At 41.6% G+C, this 21,357-nt stretch overlaps 1 protein-coding gene across 2 annotated transcripts in view; it reads left to right on the forward strand.

Annotated features, from left to right (window-relative positions):
- The window catches only part of MAP3K5 (mitogen-activated protein kinase kinase kinase 5), a 282,518-nt gene that overhangs the window by 118,210 nt on the left and 142,951 nt on the right, over positions 1-21,357 (forward strand). For both annotated transcript variants that reach the window (XM_075862477.1, XM_075862478.1), the window contains exons 7-9: positions 1,443-1,613; positions 16,677-16,789; positions 18,627-18,786. In XM_075862477.1, coding sequence (XP_075718592.1) covers positions 1,443-1,613; positions 16,677-16,789; positions 18,627-18,786 — 444 coding nt within the window. The remainder of the gene's footprint in view (positions 1-1,442; positions 1,614-16,676; positions 16,790-18,626; positions 18,787-21,357) is intronic.

Below are 21,357 nucleotides of genomic sequence, written 5' to 3' on the forward strand. Positions count from 1 at the left end.
CAATCGGTCCTCGGGAAAGTTTTGTTTCCAGTTTGTTGCTACAACAAACTTTCCCTGTGATCACATGATCGGGACCTGAACCAATCAGGTCCCGGTCATGTCTCCGGGACCAGAGGCAGGGGTTAACAGCGAGATCCAAGTGTCAGCACTGCTCTGAGACACCCGGATCGCGCTTTTAACACCCACTGTGAATTCACATCGGCGCTGCACAGAGCCCAGCAAGCGCCGACGTGAATTTACAGTGGGCGGTCAGGAAGCGGTTAATACCGGTGATCATATTCTCTGCAGCCGAACCAATCAGTTCGGCTGTTGAACAGGTTTCTAGGGAGCCGCAGACACTGACACAGCCGGTGTCCGAGCGCTTTTCACAGCGCTATGCCGGCTGGAACTGTGATTGTATATTCACGCCCTGGCCGCACGGGGTATGTGCGAAAAGGACGTGAATATACAGATTGTCGGCATGAAAGGGTTAAAAGGGTTTTCCAGCAAGAAAAAATTGATGGACTATCCTCAGGCTATGTCATCAATATCTAATCCTGAAGATCTGACTCTCGATACACCCGCCAATCATCTGTTTTGAAGAGAACACGACGCTCATGCAAGCACTGCTTCCTCTTCCTTTCTTACCTGCTCCATACTGTGAATCGCCGAAACACTTGTAGAGGGGGTTCACAGTATTACAGCCTTTTTGCTTTCAAGTTAATGGGAGAAGGCTGTAATACCGTGAACCGCCACTACAAGTGTGTTGGTGATTCACTGTACGGAGCAGTGACCGGAATGAAGTCGAAGCAGCCCCTCCACGATCAGATATTGATGGCCCATCTTGAGGATAGGCCATCAATTCTTCTTGCTGGAAAACTCCTTTAACTTTTACGGTATGTGCACACGATAACTGGCTTTTACGTCTGAAAAGACAGACTGTTTTTAGGAGAAAACAGCTGCCTCGTTTCAGACGTAAAAGCTCCTCCTCGCACTTTGCGAGGCTTTTTGGACAGCCATAAATTTTGAGCTGTGCTTCATTGAGTTCAATGAAGAACGGCTCAAATTACGTCTGAAAGAAGTGTCCTGCACTTCTTTTGACGAGGCTGTATTTTTACGCGTCGTCGTTTGACAGCTGTCAAACGACGACGCCTAAATGACAGGTCGTCAGCACAGTACGTCGGCAAACCCATTCAAATGAATGGGCAGATGTTTGCCGACGTATTGTAGCCCTATTTTCAGACGTAAAACGAGGCATAATACGCCTCGTTTACGTCTTAAAATAGGTCGTGTGAATCCAGCCTTAGGTTTACAATTTTAGAACATCCCTATAAATCATTACAATTAAAAATAGGCGGCAGTTATCCTTCCGTATTTTGTTTTATACTTTATTCTATTAAAATGCAATGTGCTACAAAAACTTCTGCAATCCTTTTTGTGGTTTCACTTTTTTGCTTGTCTAGGAGGAGGCTATCTGGGGATAGAGAGAAAGCTCTTGAGATAATGTTACCCATGGTGCAACACGAAGACCAGGTTGCCTCTGACATGTACTGTCTGGTGGGAAGAATCTACAAAGATATGTTTTTGGATTCTAACTTCACTGATGAGGAGAGTCGGGACAAAGGCATATACTGGTCAGTATGTAATGAAGTCCGTTGTGTGGTCTGCCTGTGTTTACTGTTTGATAGGCCTACTTATGGTTAACATGCATCTTGGTGTGACCATCTAATGCTTCTAGCTTTCTGTTAGGATAATATGGAGCATATGTGACTTCAGGAAAATAATCTTCTGCCTTAAAACAATTGTCCTCCAGGAGTAGACAAATGTTCTAAAAAAAACTGTTTCAATGTCAGATAGTGGGTATATATTCTGCTGTAGAAAACTGTTTTCTACATATTCTTCATCAGAAATGGCACCGTGCTATCTTTATATTGCAATTTTGAGTAATTCTATTAGGTATGGTTTATTTATAACCAGATCTTGTTTTGTATATATTCTGCTGTCCTGATTTTTTGGAGAAGTCTTGAAAAGTAGTAGTTGTCTGTTTCATTAAAGGAACAGTGTCACGAAAAAAATTTTTTTACATCAGTTTGATTTTAGTGTTTTATTAAAAACTTTTATATTTATTTGTGTGTTTTACGCTTTTTTTTATTTTTGAACTTTTTCTTCCCTATGGGGGCTGCCATTTTTTTTTCCATTTCTGTATGCGTCGATTAACGACACATACAGACATGGAATACGGCAGCTACAGTCCCATAGTGAATGCGAATGGGGCCCGTTCCATTCACTATGCTGTACGGCGTCTGTGTGGGAACGGCGCATGCGCCGCTCCCACACAATCCAAGTTGAACTGAGCGCCATCCGGCGCCATTTTCCTGTAGACCGGAAGTCGCAGCCGGACAGTAAGATTACTACTTCCGGTCGCGGCTTCCGGACTTGTGCACTTGGAGCGGCGGTAGCAGACGGAGCGGACGGCCCGGAGGGAGCGGCGGCGACTGGAGCAGGTAAGTTATTTCTATGTATGTTCGTGTTTTACTGTGTGTTTACTAGTGTATGTTAACCTACTACACTGTGTGTTAGCTCAAAAAATGGCGACACACAGTGTAGGAGGTTTGACCGTTCAATCCCCTCGTTTCTCCCGGCACTAGCCAGGATAAAGGAGGGGGGGATTCTGAGAGCTCACTAGAGCGAGTGAGTTTTCCCAAATTTTGCAGCATAAAGCAATGTGGCTGCTTTACCACATGCAATGCTGCAATTTTGGGAATTGATCCCTCTAGTGACCAGCACTGGGAAGTGTTATAAATTAGAATCGAATTTATAATATTTCCTGACTAGTGAAAAAAAGTAAAAAATTAGAACAATGTTTAATCATTTTTACACTAACTGTTCAATTAAAAAAAACACTTGCAACACATTCCCTTTAAGGTGTCTATAGACGAGGAGAAAAAAACAAAAAACACCCGGCGCACATCGTGCATCATCTCTTGTTTAAAGTGACAAAGGGTCTGGGGTAAGCGGTTGTGCTTACCTTGTGGTGTTGTGCTAGGAGTGTTGTGCTAGGTGTATGGTCTCAAAGGACTGCAGCTGGTAAATCCGGTCAGGGGCTGTGAGGGCTCCCTCAGTAGATCGAGATAAATGGAGAAAAAAAGGAGGATAAAATTCTCCAGCAGTGTCCAAATGTTGTGGAATTGAAGGATTCAATCCAAGGCAAGAAGTTTAAATAAGATCTATGTTTAATGGATAAGAATGCTACGTCTTACGAGATCGGACCGATCTCTTAATCAGGCAAAGAAACCTATAGCTAGCTGTATGTTTCTTTGCCTGATGACGAGATCGGTCCGATCTCGTAACGCGTAGCATTCTTATCCATTAAACATAGATCTTATTTAAACTTCCTGCCTTGGATTGAATCCTTCAATTTCCACATTTGGACAGCGCTGGAGAATTGTATCCTCCTTTTTTTTTCTCCATTTATCTCATTAAGGTGTCTGTCATATTTTCCTTATGCTATCCACATTAACATTGCTTTACTTATTACAGTACCTGAATTTTACAGTGACCTGTAAACCTAACCCACAAACATCACTACATGTCAATTTTCATACATGTAGTAATTGTATTATGATCTTCCATAACAAGGAGACAATAGGTGACACATTCAGTAGTGGATTTGGCAATGCAACATTGGATTAATATTCCAGCTGTCTTAATCACAGTCTTAAAAATCCTGGATACATTTGTGGTTTATACATATTTAATTGATTTGAATAATCCTGTTTTATTAACGTTTTGCAGTTAACGTTCCAATGTAGGGCTACAGCAGCAGACGGGAGGAGAGCAGTTGAACATTAATATATACCCATGTACAGCATTGATGCAGTTTTTTCACTAGATACATTAGTCTAAGTGAAATATTTATTACTTTGCATCTTTTTTTTTATAATAAAATGTTTCTACATTTGCTGTACAGTATTTCCCTGAAAAGGGAAGGGGTTTATACAACTTTTGAGTATTGTGCAGCTGCAAGCACTGGAATCATCGTGTAAGCCAACAATCTAAAACACATCTTTGGTCAAGTGGATTTACGAAAACTACTGCTGATGCCCGGCATATATTTCCTCTGCTTCACTCCTCTCGCTATGTTTTCTTTCCTGACGTCTGTAGCAGGCAGTAAGGGAGAACTGTAATGAAGTTGCAATTTCTTTTTTTTTTTATTTTTTTTCAATTATCAAATGCAGTGATACATGCAAATGACAGAAATCTGATTTTATCACTGTACCCACCCATCCTCGACCCGGTCTTGGATATTACCTAAATATTTAAGGAGGTAGGAAAAACTTCTGTATAAAGGTTTCATTTACTGTGTGATCTAGTACACCAATGAGTTCAATTGTCGATTCCACTCGGTGATTGAGGGGATTTTGTCCGATATCCAATGTCTAACGATCCGCAATTTAGCGGTAAAAAGCGTTTAAGCAACCCTGTTGTTTTCCCTTCCGATAAGGGTACTCTTACATCATCTCCCAGTAAAACTAAATTTAATTTCAGGATGGAATAGTCTCGACACGTTCTCAAAGATTTTTTCCCAATATTCCAAGATTTTCGGCCAATTCCACATTAAATGCAATAAATCTGCACCGTCAGAACATACATTTGGGACATCTGTCTGTTCTCACTATACATTTTGTTAAGGGAATGGGGTGTATATTATATCCTGTGAACTGTATTAAACTGGATTAATTGATGATTTGTTTTAGCACCACCTTTCAAATGTTATAGATTTTTGCCCAATGATGTTCATCCAGGTGTCCTAGTTCTTTTCCCCAGTGTTTTTCGGTATTAAACTTTGTTTTATTTAGTTTATATTATATTAAACCTTTATATATATTTGCCAAAAACCCCTTTCTTAAGATTTGGGTCTACTAACAACTTGTATGCTCCTTGAACAGGGGCTATTTGGAACAGCTCCCTATCCACTGATTTATCAATCGTGTATTTAAAGAGGCTCTGTCACCAGATTCTCAAATCCCTATCTCCTATTGCATGTGATCGGCGCTGCAATGTAGATAACAGTAACGTGTTTTTTTTTTTTTGAAAAACGTTCATTTTTGGCCAAGTTATGAGCTATTTTATATATATGCAAATGAGCTTTGAAATGGACAACTGGGCGTGTTTTTTTTCGTATGTCCAACTGGGCGTGTATTGTGTTTTTAACTGGGCGTTGTGAATAGAAGTGTATGATGCTGACCAATCAGTGACCAATTAGCATCATGCACTCCTCTCCATTCATTTACACAGCAGCATCGTTCTTACTAGAACGATGTGCAGCCACATACACAAGTGTCCTGATAATGAATACACATGACCTCCAGCCTGGCCGTCATGTGTACTCAGAATCCTGACACTTCTGAATCCTTTCTGTGAGATTTCCAGCAAGGGAAACAAAATCTCGTTTACCTCGTAATCTCGTGAGATTACGCGCGGCTTGCTGGAAATCTCACAGAAAAGATTCAGAAGTGTCAGGATTCTGAATACACGTGACGTCCAGGCTGGAGGTAATGTGTATTCATTATCAGGACACTTGTGTATGTGGCTGCACATCGTTCTAGTAAGAAAGATGCTGCTGTGTAAATGAATGGAGAGGAGTGCATGATGCTGATTGGTCACAGATTCGTCAGCATCATACACTTCTCTCCACAATGCCCAGTTAGTAAAACAAGTAAACACGCCCAGTTAAAAACACAATACACGCCCAGTTGGATATACGAATAAAAACAAGCTCAGTTGTCCATTTCAAAGCTCATTTGCATATATATAAAATAGCTCATAACTTGGCCAAAAATGAAAGTTAAAAAAAACAAAAAAATATGTTACTGTTCTCTACATTGCAGCGCCGATCACATGCAATAGGGGATAGGGATTTGAGAATCTGGTGACAGAGCCTCTTTAAGTTGGAAATATGCACATCTTTCTTTTTTTCCTAATCCATTGTACCTTACCATAGTATCCCAGGTTTTCATTTTCGTGTTCTCAAAAATATCACAATTTTTTCCCTAAATGATTGTATTCCGACAGGGAATATAGTTCAGGTAAGTTTATATTGAACCATAAGGGTGTAAACCTAAATGCTCCCGGACTGTTAGCGATCTTACCCAACAGTTTCCAACTCTTATTTAGTTGAGTTACTGTGGGGAGTTTTCCAAGTTTCCAAGAGCTGCATTGATCAGATTCAAGAGTCTCTAGTATACCTGAGAAATGTCGTCGTCCCCCCTTTCTATATCAAGTATTGCAAAAAATCTGTACTCTCCCATTCCTGGCTGTATTGGAGCTGGGTAGCTAAAAAGTACAATGAATATCTGGAAATTATAAACCACCTCTATATTTGGGCATACATAAAAAAAATTTGTTCGGACTCTTTTACCCTTACCCTTTCACCTATGACTGCACCCCTGGAGAGACATCCCATTTGCTGGACAGGAACCCTGATTATATAAAAAAAAAAAAAAAGGACACACCCAGTCAGGTTTCCTGTCCTCTGGATGGGATTGTCCAGCAGGTACTCACCTGTGTTCCTGGAGGTATTCTGAAGGTGTAAGTCTCTAAGGGAGAAGCCTTAATCCTTGGTCTGGTATCCCTCCTCCTCTCCTGGTCACCACTTCCCTGTACGTAGGTGGTACGCTCTCGCCGTGGGTGGGGTCTCCTTTGGGGGGGGGGGAAAGCTTCTCCTGGAGTCAGGCGTGGCTCCAGTTTACAGAGAGGGAGCCAGGACTCGTGGCCTAGCGTTCGGCCGCTTCTGGCTCACTGCAGTGACCACTTCCGGTCGCTGCGCACGTCACTTCCGGCAGGAGTGACTCGCGGACGTCCCAGGAAGCGGTGTTCCGGTGGCCAGTTGGGGAGGACGGGCTACAGCGTGTCATAGCCTGGGAGTCTCCCCAGCCATTCCTAGGCCTATTTTAGTCTTGAACCAAGATGGCTTCTTCTCCAACCAAGCAACCAGTATGGAAGCTCCAAGAGAAGCAGCAGGATGAGCTGAACGACCTGAGCGATCAGACCCAGCAAGATCCTCCAGTCCGGTGCTTTAAAAGGCATGGGATCTTCTAGGAAGCATGGTAGGACAAACCTTTTTTTCATTTATTAATTTTGTCCTTCCTTGTATATTACATGTTTCCTAGGTCAGAGAGGGTCCCAGGAAAAGATTGGACAAGGCTCGCAACAGAGAATGTGCTATGTGTTGTAGGAAGCTAGCAGCCTCCAGCTGAGGATGTGGACCAACTTCTTAAAGCAGTCCGGGCCACTATAAATATTGATGGCCCCAAGGAAACCCGGTCCATCCAGGACATTATGTTTGAGGGCCTGGGTCCTAGGAAACAGAGGACTTTTCCTATTCTCAAAAATATGGCCAGCCTCATTAGAAGGAAATGGAAGAACCCTGACAAAGTTAGGCGTTCCCAAAATTTGGAAAAGAAAATATCCCATTTGAGGATGAATTAAGGACTGGGTTATTTTCCCAGACTGGATGCCCCAGTATCTAAGATATCCAGGGAAAATGCCTTACCTTTTGAAAATCTGGGTTCCCTCCCCGATCCTATGGATAGGAAGGCGGACTATTACTTAAAGAGTAAACCTAAAGGAAAAAAAAGGGTACACAGCGCCACATGGTGCAAGATAAACCTGATGGAAAAGGTTGAAAAGAGTAAAAATAGGTGACCGCGCTCACCTTAACAAGTTGTACAAATCAGGTACAACACTGATGTGAGCATGTAAGAATGAAACAAATAGCTGCTGCTCCCCAATCCAGATGCCGGTATCATGGAAGCGTGGTACCGCAATGTAATAGTAAAATAGGAAAAAATGTATGGATATACAGGGGAGCGCTACTAATAAGTAAACGGGTAACAGTGGTAAATTCCTTGATTTATTAAATATAGGCAACGCGTTTCAACACAGGACATGTGTCTTCGTCAGGCCAAGGAAGAACAAATAGTGCAAAGAGACATCTTAAATAATAAGCCAAACATGATTAAAAAATCCACAGCAGCCTGAAAAAACCGCGAAAGCAAAGCTCATGGAGAGAGCTGTCAGTGACGTCATATAAACAGATGTTAAATGCGGGACTCGCAATCAAGCCAAAAAACAACAAACAACATCACTAAGTGATCCTGCAATTAATACTGCATCATTTTGTTGATGCATGTAAAATGTCAGAACAAAGTCAAAATAAAAACGGGATACGCAATATTACATTATGCGCTGTGAAAATAAAAAAGCAGAGGAACACATTTAAAAGACAGCAGGAGAAACAATAAAGAGTTAAAATAACTCCGTAATATCTACGTGTGTCCTGGCTGAGTCCACAGGAGAAGCGCAGGCAGTGGAGGAATAAATCAAGCTGTTAGCGAACGGCACGAAAGAGTTCCATGTAGTTATGGCAACGGAGCAGAGACGGAGGCCGCAGAGGGCCAAAAAGAAAAAAAGAGCAAAACGAGGTAAACAGAACAAGATCTCCAGAGGGAGAAAAGAGTTGGAGGGACGGGAAAAGGATGGGTGAGTGAGCAAGGACATATAGGGGAGTTACAGATACCATGTAAATAGATAAGAGCACATATTAAAAAAGGATTAAATAGTTGAATAAAACAGTCGCAAGGATGTTGTAAAAGGCTGATAAGTTATAAAATATGGCAAAATAAATTAAATACAATTTAGGAATGAAACACAGAATGAAAAACAAAAAAAAAAAAAACAAAAACAAACATTTCGTTCAATTAATGAATAAAATAAATGTGCAATTAATAAATAAAAATAATAAATTGATGATAATAATAATAATGCATTGATAATACATAGTTGGATTTATGAAACATAGTTTGTCTCGTCACTACATCACAGTGCACAATAGTGATTTCAGCAATATCCTAGTCACCCCAATAGAATATATCCCCCCCTCATATGGCGATAGATTTACTAGATTGAAACAGAGAGAAAATTTCTGGATATTCAAGCTCTCCTGTTTACAACCCAGTGGCCTCAATGATTTATCGGAATCCTCACTGGATTAAACCCACTACACATCATATTGTTCTGTTTACATATGTTGAAGTATTTTTACTTCCCTATGTAATTTTTTGGCATTTTTTGTAATATTTATGAACTATGTATTATCAATGCATTATTATTATTATCATCAATTTATTATTTTTATTTATTAATTGCACATTTATTTTATTCATTAATTGAACGAAATGTTTGTTTTTGTTTTTTTTTTCATTCTGTGTTTCATTCCTAAATTGTATTTAATTTATTTTGCCATATTTTATAACTTATCAGCCTTTTACAATATCCTTGCGACTGTTTTATTCAACTATTTAATCCTTTTTTAATATGTGCTCTTATCTATTTACATGGTATCTGTAACTCCCCTATATGTCCTTGCTCACTCACCCATCCTTTTCCCGTCCCTCCAACTCTTTTCTCCCTCTGGAGATCTTGTTCTGTTTACCTCGTTTTGCTCTTTTTTTCTTTTTGGCCCTCTGCGGCCTCCGTCTCTGCTCCGTTGCCATAACTACATGGAACTCTTTCGTGCCGTTCGCTAACAGCTTGATTTATTCCTCCACTGCCTGCGCTTCTCCTGTGGACTCAGCCAGGACACACGTAGATATTACGGAGTTATTTTAACTCTTTATTGTTTCTCCTGCTGTCTTTTAAATGTGTTCCTCTGCTTTTTTATTTTCACAGCGCATAATGTAATATTGCGTATCCCGTTTTTATTTTGACTTTGTTCTGACATTTTACATGCATCAACAAAATGATGCAGTATTAATTGCAGGATCACTTAGTGATGTTGTTTGTTGTTTTTTGGCTGGATTGCGAGTCCCGCATTTAACATCTGTTTATATGACGTCACTGACAGCTCTCTCCATGAGCTTTGCTTTCGCGGTTTTTTCAGGCTGCTGTGGATTTTTTAATCATGTTTGGCTTATTATTTAAGATGTCTCTTTGCACTATTTGTTCTTCCTTGGCCTGACGAAGACACATGTCCTGTGTTGAAACGCGTTGCCTATATTTAATAAATCAAGGAATTTACCACTGTTACCCGTTTACTTATTAGTAGCGCTCCCCTGTATATCCATACATTTTTTCCTATTTTACTATTACTTAAAGAGGACCTGGAAAGCCTCTGCAGGGGCCTTTAAACCTGGTATTGCGGCCACTTGTGTAGCCAGGTCACTTAATATCTGGATAGCTCAACTGGAGCTTCATCTCAGAGACAAAACTCCTAGGGATCAGATACTGGTTTCCCTCTCGGTTTTATCTAAAGCCGCAGACTTTTTTGCTGTGGACTCAGTCTGTCAGCTAGATCTTCAGCCCTATCCAACTCAGCCAGAACAGCTATAGGGCTGAAGACATGGAAGGGAGATGCAGGCTCAAAGGGGAAACTTTGTTCTATCCCTTGTTCAGGAGATTTTTTGTTTGGTCCTCTACTGGATGATCTCCTGGAAAAAGCATCTGACAGAAGGAAAGAGTTTCCTACCCAGAACAAACCAGACTCCTTTCATCCCAGGAAGTTTAATTTAAAAAAAAGCAGTCACAAGGGACAGGAATTTAAATCCTCTAAATTCCCTAAGAAGAACAGGGGCTTCTTGTTTAGGCCTCAGAATGATCCCAAGAATAAGGATCACCAACAATGACGCCAGAAGGAGTAGGGTAGGAGGTCGCTTATCCCTATTCTTCCAAGAATGGCAAAAGAGCTAATCAAGCCAGTGGGTTCTAGATATTTTAAAGACCGGATACAAACTAGGATTCATGACCCCTCCTTCAGACAGATTCCTCCCCACAATGAGGCAGAAAGATTCAGAGATTCTTTCTCTTATCAGCAAGGGGGTTCTAGTACCAGTACAGAAACAAGAGATGGGGAAGGGCTACTATTCCCCCCCCCCCTCTTTTTCTAGTAAAGAAACCGGGAAGCAGATTCAGGTTTATAATAAACCTAAAACAACTGCACTCCTTCCTAGTTTACAAGAGATATCAGATGGAGAGTATCCCCTCTACTGTAAATCTCCTCTTCAGGAATTGTATGATGGCATCAATAGATCTGGAGGATGCTTATTACCATGTCCCTGGCTGCATCACTCACGAAAAGTATCTGAGGGTGGCAGTAGTGCTGAACGACTCCCTAATCCACATCCAATACAGGGCCCTCCCGTTTGGCATCGCTCAGGCTCCGAGGGCCTTTACCCAATTTATTGCAGAAATGACATCATATATATGAACGAAGGACTTTCTTATCATTCCCTACCTAGACTGCTTTTTAATAGTGATGGACACAGCCAAAAATTTGACACCATCTACAGTCAGTACAATTGACTTTAATAGATTTAAAACCGTCGAACAGATGCATTTTTTTGGGGAATCCTTTTAGACTGATCCAAACAGATGTATTTTTTCCCTCAGGGAACGATCCAGCCTTTGATAGAGAGGGTCTCGGGCCTCTTTTTGGATCACTTAACTACTTTCAGAAGGGCTATATCCGTCCTGGGTCTTTTAACCTCCTGTATCCTGGCCATAATGTGGGCACAGTTCAGGTCCAGACCTCTAGAAAAGGACATATAGGAGAATGGGGCAAGAGCAAATTCACACTAGATCACTTCCTACACTTTTTTCCTCTGTAGCCAGACTATCTCTCAGGTGGTGGTGGATGAAGGTAGAAAATCTCATGAAGGGTGTTTCATGGGAAATGTCTCCAACCCTGAATATTACAACAGATGCCAGCCCTTGGGTGTGGGGAGCCCATGGCGAATGCTTCTGCCTTCAGAGTCAGTTGGATCCACAAACTTCCATAAAATCTTCCAACTACAGAGAGCTGGAGGCAGTACTTCAGGCTATAAAATGCACTATTCCTATACTTTCAGGAAAGAGGGTAAAAATTCTTTCAGACAATATGACAACAGTGGCGTACATAAATCATCGGGGAGGTACAAGATCGGGACTTCTGATGAATTTAGCCACAGAGATTTTTTTTCCCTAGCAGAGCTGCATACATTGTCCCTTTCAGCTGTCCATCGAAGGGGGAGGGACAATCAGGTAGCAGACCACTTAAGCAGAAGATAGTTGCTACAATCAGAATGGTCCCTAAACCAGTAAGTCTTCCGGATGATTGTGGCCAGGTGGGGCAATCCTTCCATAGATCTGTTCGCTACCAGGGAGAACAGGAAAGTGCCCAGATTCTTCTCCCTAGATTCCAGGGAATATCTAGTAGCTGTCACGAAGGGTATGTGGACCCACTGGCAGTCCCGCCTTGGCGGTAAGGCAGCTGGCCAACAGGGAGCAGGTGAATGTCTATAGTTCGTATAGGTACCTGTGGCAGCTTGGACTAGGCAGCAGGTAGACATGAGACGAGGTGAAGCAGGTCATACGTAGATACAGCACGAAACGACTTTGGCACAGCACAGTGCTCGACCAGGATGGAATGAAAATGCCAGGTACAGGAACAGGTACAGGAACTGGAACAGGTACAGGAACTGGAACAGATGCAGGAACAGGAAACACACTAGGAGGCCATCACATAGACAAACTAGGGAACACAACAACGCTCAGGCATAGAACTAGAGGGCTGGACCCCTCTTATAGTCCAGGGTACTCACGGGATCCGGCTGAGGTGAGGGCGCGAGCGCTGGCGTTACCTGAGGAGTAGGCTGGGGCCAGCGCTTGCCGACTCGTGGCTGCGGCGGTCAGGAGGGGAACAGAGCTGAGAGCCCACGGACATTACAGTAGCAGTAGATGCCCTCTCCCAGTGTTGGCGCCAGGAACAGGATTATGCCTCCCCCTCCCTTTGTCTACTTCCTAGAGTTCTAAAAAAGATCAGGGTAGAAAGGGCCTCGGTAATCTTAATTGCTCCATTTTGGCCAAAAAGACCATGGTTCACTTGGTTGAGGAAGCTGTCCTTAGCCCAACCATGGATTCTTCCAGACAGGCCAGATATCCTGTCTCAAGGCCCAGTAGTTCATCCAGACATCACCAGGCTTCATCTTAAAGCATGGAGATGGAGAGGATGATCCTCTGAAAAAGAGGTATCTCAGAATCTTTCTTCTCTACTTTATTGGCAAATAGGAAACCGGTTACCTCTAAAATATATTTATGGGTCTGGAAAGCCTTTCTTACCTTTTCAGGAATTGAGATAGATCCATTAACAGTTCCAGATATACCCCTGATTTTAGACTTTCTCCTGGCAAGGCTAGACAAGAACTTCAAGCCTAGTATATTAAAGGTACAGATTTCTGCCCTGAGCTCCTTTTATGATTCCAGGTTAGCAGAACACCCCTGGATTAGAAGGTTCCTGATTGCGACCTCCAGGATGAGACCTCAAATAAGATAATTCAGTTCCACCCAGGGATTTAAACTTAGTCCTTACTTACGCTTGCTGTGCTGTAGTGTCGGGATTGTGTTAGCGAAGTGTCAGGATTCTGAATACACATCACTTCCTGGCTGGAGGTAATGTATATTCATTGTCGGGACACTGCAGTAACGTTGTAGTGTGTAGCTATATCGCTATATGCTCTGTAAATGAATGGGGAGAAGTGTATGATGCTGATTGGTCAGCGTCATACACTCCTCTCCACAACGCCCACTTGGTCAAAAAGTAAAACACACCCAGTTGTCCATTAAGAAACTCATTAGCATAAAGCTAATATAGGTCATAACTTCGTCAAAATTAATCGTTTTTCTAAATAAAAAATCACTGCTGTAATCCACATTACAGCGCCGATCACATCATGTACAATAGAGGCCACTTATAATGTGGTGACAGAGCCTCTTTAACATGTGTGCTCGCTGGCCCTTTAAGGCCGGGACCGAGCGCGCGCACAATAACACTCAGAGCAGGGCCAGACGGCCGCGAGTTCTGGCGTTTCCTAGGGGGGAGACGCTGGAGGGATGCCAACAGTCTGTGGTCGCGGCCATCGCTAGGTAAAGAACAGCGGCGGTCTGCGACCATGGCCGTGACCACTATAGATCTAGTCAAATGTGTGGACAGATACAAGGGCTTTTTCTTTATTTTTAACATTTTACAAATAATAATGTCTTTTTAAAACTATCCAATAACACAGATGGAGTTTTTTTTTTTACTGACCATGAAATATAAAATAGTTTTCATTTAACATTTTAAATGCTTTTTAAAGTAGTCTCCCTTGCTTAATTACAGATATGCACACTATCTTGGCATTCTTACCTCTTAACTAAATGATCTTTCCAGGTATTCAGGCTTCGCTTTGCCCCAGTTTCCAATAGAAAGAGGTACTAGACAGGGTTGTCCCATTTCACCCATTTTATTTATTTTATCTATTAATCCCCTGACTATGCTGCTCTATGCCGATCCCAATATAAAAGTAGTTGAGGTGACAGAGGTGCAACATATATTGAATCTCTTTGCGGAAGATTTTTTTACATTTACCCAACCACATACCTCCCTAACCAATCTCGGACGGCTTGTTTCACCTCAATCTTTGCTCTCCCCATTAAACACTACAAATCCCTCGCACAACACAAACTCTCCCTCTTAAAATCAAATTACCCATTAATATGGGCGACCTCTCGCCTGTTCTTTTTTGGTATTAAACGCACGGTCTCCTATTCCGACCTCTACTCTACCAATTATGGTCCAACCATACGCTCTCTACTGGCTCTGATGGACTCTTGGAGGACTTACCCCCGATCTTGGTTTAGTCTACATGACTTCCAAATTTGCTATATCTTTTTAGATTCATCCAAGTCTATCCCTGCCTACATGCTTCGTAATCTCCAAAGAAAGGATTATCTCCTTCAGCTGGGGCTCTGACGGACCCAAAATAGCTAAACACACACTGCACGCACATATGATTAAGGGCAGACTTGGGGTACCTGTTCTACAAAAATATTACCAGGCAGCTGGGATAACTCAACTTACACTCCTACACTCAACCACATCAGCTCCTCTTTGGGTCTTTTTAGATATTCTGAATGTAGACCCAACGCCAATACTCGGTGAGGTAAGCTATCTCCCTGATCCCGCCTCTCCTCACTTAGTCCTCATATGTGGCACTCAATTTCTGTATGGGACATCAAATACTCCAGTAGACTTCTCAACACCCATGCCTATGACTCATATCTGGGGCAACCGTAGCTTTCTGTCAGGTTCCACATCCGTCTTGGTGGCGGCGCATGAATGGATTTCTCAAGTTACATACATCTCCTAAAAGACTCGGGAATTATAACCTTTCCTGTGTTACGTATGTCTCATGATATCCCACATTCCGAGCTCTTTCGTTGTATTCAACTCCAACATTGCGCTGCCACCTATGTACGCAGTGAGGAAGACTTAAAAAATGTTACCTTCTATGAAAGAATCTATTCCTCACACCTCCTGTCTAATCTCATTTATATACAGTTACCTCAACAATTCCACATCCTGCACAAAATGCATATGTGCATGCTTGTGGAAGGGATCTGGCATTGAATAAAGTCACCTAGATTATTAAAAAATTGTCCAATCTGTGTCTAAAATAATCTAAGTGCAGAGGACCCCTATTACTGCGCTATTGAAGGACACAATTGGCCTTGCAAAATAATTACTAACCAACAGGACTGACAAGCTGTGGTAATAATGACAGTGCCTGTCACCGCTGCTGCAAACCGTTTTAATTTCAGTGTTCCTATTCGCATAAGTGGTGCAAGGGGTTTGCAATGAATAAGCCAAAATATCACCTTGTCATAATTGTCTATGATGGAAAGTTGCTCAAGAGTATTGTAAATGCCTGTGGTCCTTGTCATATATTAATAGGACATGAATGGTCATTGCTGTGACCAGAGGCTGAGTGCTCTCTGGCAAGAGAGCTATACCATCAGCGTGGTCAGCTAGTGTCCGTGCGGATAGCTAGAGCAAGGTACTTGCGATCTCTCAATACCTCTTAATGCTAATTGCCGGACGTTGAGAAATGTGTTACTGTCTATCGCCCACACTGCTCTGGGGCAGAGGAAGCGGCAGTCAGCGAGACCGTGGAGCTCACTGGCTAATCTAACCTCCGTGAGCCGCTGTAAGGACTCTGAGCCGCTTGTGGTGTGTATGGAAGTACCGTCTGTCAGTGATGTATGATCACCTGACATTTTGTACTGATGTGGTTCCTCTCGCTGACCCCGCTGTAAATAGGGCAATTAATGAATCAATATATTTATTGCTTTAGCACATTTTTATGTATGTCTGCGTTATTTGGTGTTTGCTATGGTATGAGCTGATGTGTTTTACTGTACACTTTGAAAACGATTATAAAGTTGTATACTTGTTTTTTTTGTCTACTTTTAAAAAAACTTTGAAATAGAAAGGAGCAAAAGAGCGCCGACCAACACATTTGGACTTTCAGCGCTCCTTGTGGTGAACAAGGGCAGATATCTGCCCATATAAAACCACCTTATATAAAACAAACTCACCAAGAAGTTCGTGAATGTTGAGATTTATTTCCCTTACAGCAAACATAGAAATTTTGATAGAATAATTATAAACTGCAAGCAACTAAACCACTAGTGAGTTTAGACTGTCAGGTAACTTCCTCACATATACAAAACTAAATGAGCCAGGTAAAATAAGTAGTGACTGATGGAATATTATGCAATTTCAGGAAATGCTGGGTGTTCTGTGTATAAAGCTATTTAAATATGTCTGTTTTCTTTTATAGGTACAGGAGAGGATTTGAGTCTGAGCCAACTCTTCAGTCTGGAATTAATTATGCGGTTCTCCTTTTGGCAGCCGGGCATCAGTTCGATACTTCCTTTGAACTTCGTAAAATCGGTAAGTTGACTCATCATTTTCCTATCCCAACTTCCTGTGCTAATGCTTTACAATAAACAAGACTTCGTACATAGACTTATACGTTATGAACATTACATTAGAAAGTACGAACTCCTTTCTGACTGCATATTGTCAGGTGTAAGGATTACTGACGTGCGTGTATTGTACGTATTTTACGAATTAGTGCAATTTTGTGGAACGAGGTACAAATCTGTTTCTTAAAGAGAGTGACCGGGATCCCCTAAACACAGGGAGATTTATTCATAATGATTCAGGGTCAAGTACCGGCTCTGTACCAACTGTGTTAAGTGAATAACCTTTATCATACATGTATTAAAATGTTGCATGGTTTATAGTAAATGTTGTAATAGACTATTATAAAATAGGCACTAGAGGAGTATTGCTGAGCAGGAATGTTAGTTTTACATTTTAGATTCTAGTACAGCAGAAAACTCCACCAAAACCACACAAAAAAAGCAGTATTTTTTTTAATGTATTTTTTCTAATAAAATTGGTGGGTAAGGGCTTTGTTAAAAATTAAATATTAGGAAATGTTCCTAAAAGTGATTCTGTGGAGAACTGTGACTTATGGTACCACATGTAAAAACCACAATCAAACTTTTTTTAAATGCAGTTTTCAATGACCAGGTTCCCCAGCAAATTTAGGCTGTGTTCACATCGACGTTGCTTTCCGTTGAGGGATTCCATCTGAGCTTTCAGTAAGGGGAACCCCTCAGCGGAAAGGCAAACTGAAACCTTAGCTTCAGTTTGCATCACCATTGATCTCAATGGTGACGGAAACTTTGCTAAAGGTTTCTGTTTGCCTTTCCGCTGAGGGGTTCCCCTGACTGAAAGCTCAGATGGAATCCCTCAATGGAAAGCAACGCTGATGTGCACAGGTTCTAATCTGATACGTTTTTTTTTTTTTTCTCTTTATGGTTTTCAAATGCAAAATGTGAATGAGAATTTTCATATTTCTCAAATTCTCATTGCAGCATCTGAACACTGCAATTTTTCCACTGCAAGACAAAATAATTCAAAACATTGCAGCAAAATGCAAAGGGAATACTCACGTTTTCCAGCTGTGACCAGTTGATAAATCTGCTGCATTGCTTGTGAAACTTAAATAGACTGGATCAGATATGATTTCACTATCTTTTCCTGTGTGACTTCTTCTTTTATCCACTACTATGCATTACTGAGTAGAGTTCACAAGTTACAAATGCGTTCATATTTTGTTGGCTTCAAATCTATTATGAGAAGGAAATGTGTTATTGGCACTCCTAGCAGTAAGCTGTGCCAGACAAGAATTACAAAGGCATTTACTACTGTGCAGATGAACAGCATAACTGGATTTAGAGTTTGGTTATCCCAGCAGACACTAACAAGTCTATTTACTTCAACAAAAGAAGAAAATATAGATCAGTTCTATGCCAGAACATTATTGTGATGCTGCAAAATAATACAACATGGAACAGGCTTCTTTTCACTCCGTATTAACTTTTAACCTCTGAGGAGACGTGAAGTTGAAATCTTGACAGTATACGGACATTGTTCTGTTTTGCTTGGATACATTGAAATTATTTCAGAGACCACCCTTGAAGTCAACAATAGCTTTGCCACTAAAGGTTTAAACACTGCTTCTGGTCACTACCGTACCATCATGTTCAATTACCTTTTTGTTTTACATGAGTTGATACATAAATAAGATGTAGAAGTACTGAGCTTTAGATACAGCAGATTTGAGATTTAGCTCGAGATTTGTCACGACTCATCAACCCATTTCTGTAATTGCTTGTTGATCGTGAAACATTCAATCTGTTTTGTCTTTAAACAGGCGTGAAAATCAGCAGTTTACTGGGTAAAAAGGGAAACATGGAGAAACTTCAGAGTTACTGGGATGTTGGATATTATATGGGAGCTAGTGTATTAGCAAATGACCACACAAAAGTTATCCAGGCCGCAGAAAAACTTTTTAAGATGAAGACACCTGCATGGTAAGTTACTGTTTTTGTAGTGTTGTGTTATTTTAATTGGTTTCAGACCACCTTGTAAATTGGAACTATACCCATGTATCTCTAATGTGGTGCTTATGGACCCTGTTGTGTGGCACACACTACGGTTATGTATTATAAACCTATCGGCACTCCATCTAGTGTAGAACACTGCTATAATACAGCATTCAATGCTGCATAGCATTATTTTTTTTGTTTCAGTGTGAGGAGAAAAAAGAGAATCCCTGCCAGAAAAGTAGTGCTGCAAAAAATAGTGTTACACCTAAACTACCTTTTTTTTTGTATAACTCTATGTTTTTACTAGATTACTTAGAATAGGCAGGTTTAAAAAAAAAAAAAAAAAAAAAAATATATATATATATTTTATTTATTTATTTAGGAAATAATTTTGGCTTGTTAGTGTTTGTCACTATATATTATTTTGTTCAGTATGGAACCACAGTTCCGTGGGTAGGCAGGGACTCCTAGCATCATAAAATGTCTGATGCCAGGAGTCCCGTTCACCTCTACCGTGGTCGGGCTGGGAAATCCAGCCGACACTCGGACTGCTTTTCACTGCCCGATCTCAGTCGTTTGCAGGAGCACTAACAAAGGCATTTTATTAGTCCTATTCTCCCAACATCAACTAGAAGCAACCCCAGAAAAAGTGCTGTGTCTGCAGAAAAGATGGGCGCCACAAAGGTTCTTGATACTTTTGTCCCTTATGTCCCGCACAACCAGACCTGTGCTTTCATCCATGTTTTAAGAAATTCCATACTGTTCTGAATTATTAGATATTTTTTTGACTGTCAAATATCTTCGCCCTAGTTTTACACTTTTATTTTTTCCTTTATTATACTCCAAGCGTGCGGAAGGGAATGGGTGGGGGAAGATGTCATGTTTACTTATTTTCTAATGTTCGACTGCCGGAAAGCCCCTTCATTTGCATAAACCTGCAATTTATTATTTTAGGAAACCAAAATAAAATTTCCATTATACCCCTAGATGAATACTTTTGGGATCTTTGCTTCAAAAATAGCGGAGTTTCTAGAACATTTTCAAAATAAAAGTTGATTTGAGAAATAATCTTCTATTGTGAGCCCTCCTACATCTCTGTGATAAATAAGGCACACATATTTGGTATCTTCATGCACGGGAGAATTAGTAGAATCTGAAGTGAGATTAAATTTATATGTTTTCAATACTGTGTGTGAAAAATGCTCGTGTAAAATGACACATTTGCCAAAACAATTCTAATTTTATCAGACCCCTGCGCACGCCTATGCCCAGACGCCTTGCCCAACAGCCCCCACAGTATAATGCTCCCATAGCTGGCCCCACACAGTATAATGCCCCATACAGTATAATGGCCCCCATAACAGCCCCATACCGTATAATGCTCCTCATATCAGCCCCCACAGTATAATGCCCCACATAGCTGCCCCCATACAGTATAATGCCCCCCATATGAGCTTCCCATACAATATAATGCCCCCCATATCAGCTCCCCATACAGTATAATGCCCCCATATGAGCTCCCCATAGAGTATAATGCCCCCCATATCAGCCCCCATACAGTATAATGCCCCCATATCAGCTCCCCATACAGTATAATGCCCCTCCATATCAGCCCCCCGTACAGTATAATGCCCCCATATCAGCCCCCCATGCAGTATAATGCCCCCACCCATATCAGTCCCCATGCAGTATAATGCCCCCACCCATATCAACCCCCCATACAGTATAATGCCCCCATATGTGAATAATAGAAAAATAGCCTAATTACTTACCTATCCCCGTTCCTTTGCCTCCTCCGGTGTGTGCTATGAGTGACTCGGAGCAGACAGGCGTGATGATGGCGCTACATCCCACCTGCCTGTGTCGAGCCGCTCAGGGCACAGTGAATGCTGGAGCAAGGAGACGTCAGCTCCTTGCTCCAGCATTGAATGGAACAGGGACCTCGGTGAGTGACTCGCGACCCGCCGGAGGTCTTCACACGTCCAGTGGGACGTGATCCACAGTTTGTAATATATTGTGTTGGATTGTGCTGTTTGCGGTGGGGAGAGGACGGGGGGCTGTAATTTAACGGCCCCCACTCCACCGCAAACAGCCCAATACAACACATTACAACACAATACATTACAAGGCAACACAATACAACACAACACAATACATTACAATACAGACTCTGCAGCTCACCTGGATTCCTCCGCGCCGACTCTTCAACTGCACTGGCGTGTCACGTGACAACAGGGTCACATGGTACACTAAGTGTACCATGCGACCGTAACCAGGAAGTGCCGGCTTCACGGCACAGAAAATTTATTTAACAAGCATGCTGTATGGCAACGGGGGCCCGTGAAACCCCCAGGCTTAGGGGCCCGGTCGCAACTGAGACCGCTGCGACCCCTATAGCTACGCCACTGGGTCCATACTATATGTGATCATGGTTTGCAAAGAAGGACCCATTCTTGAATTTTTTTCCAATATTGCACAAAACAAAAATTATGTCAACTGACAAATACCACTAAAACAAAGCCCTATCTGTCCTTTAAAAATAGTGTAAAATTTAAA

Source organism: Rhinoderma darwinii, chromosome 4 (assembly GCF_050947455.1).
Source record: "Rhinoderma darwinii isolate aRhiDar2 chromosome 4, aRhiDar2.hap1, whole genome shotgun sequence".
Taxonomy (NCBI): Eukaryota; Metazoa; Chordata; class Amphibia; order Anura; family Rhinodermatidae; genus Rhinoderma; species Rhinoderma darwinii.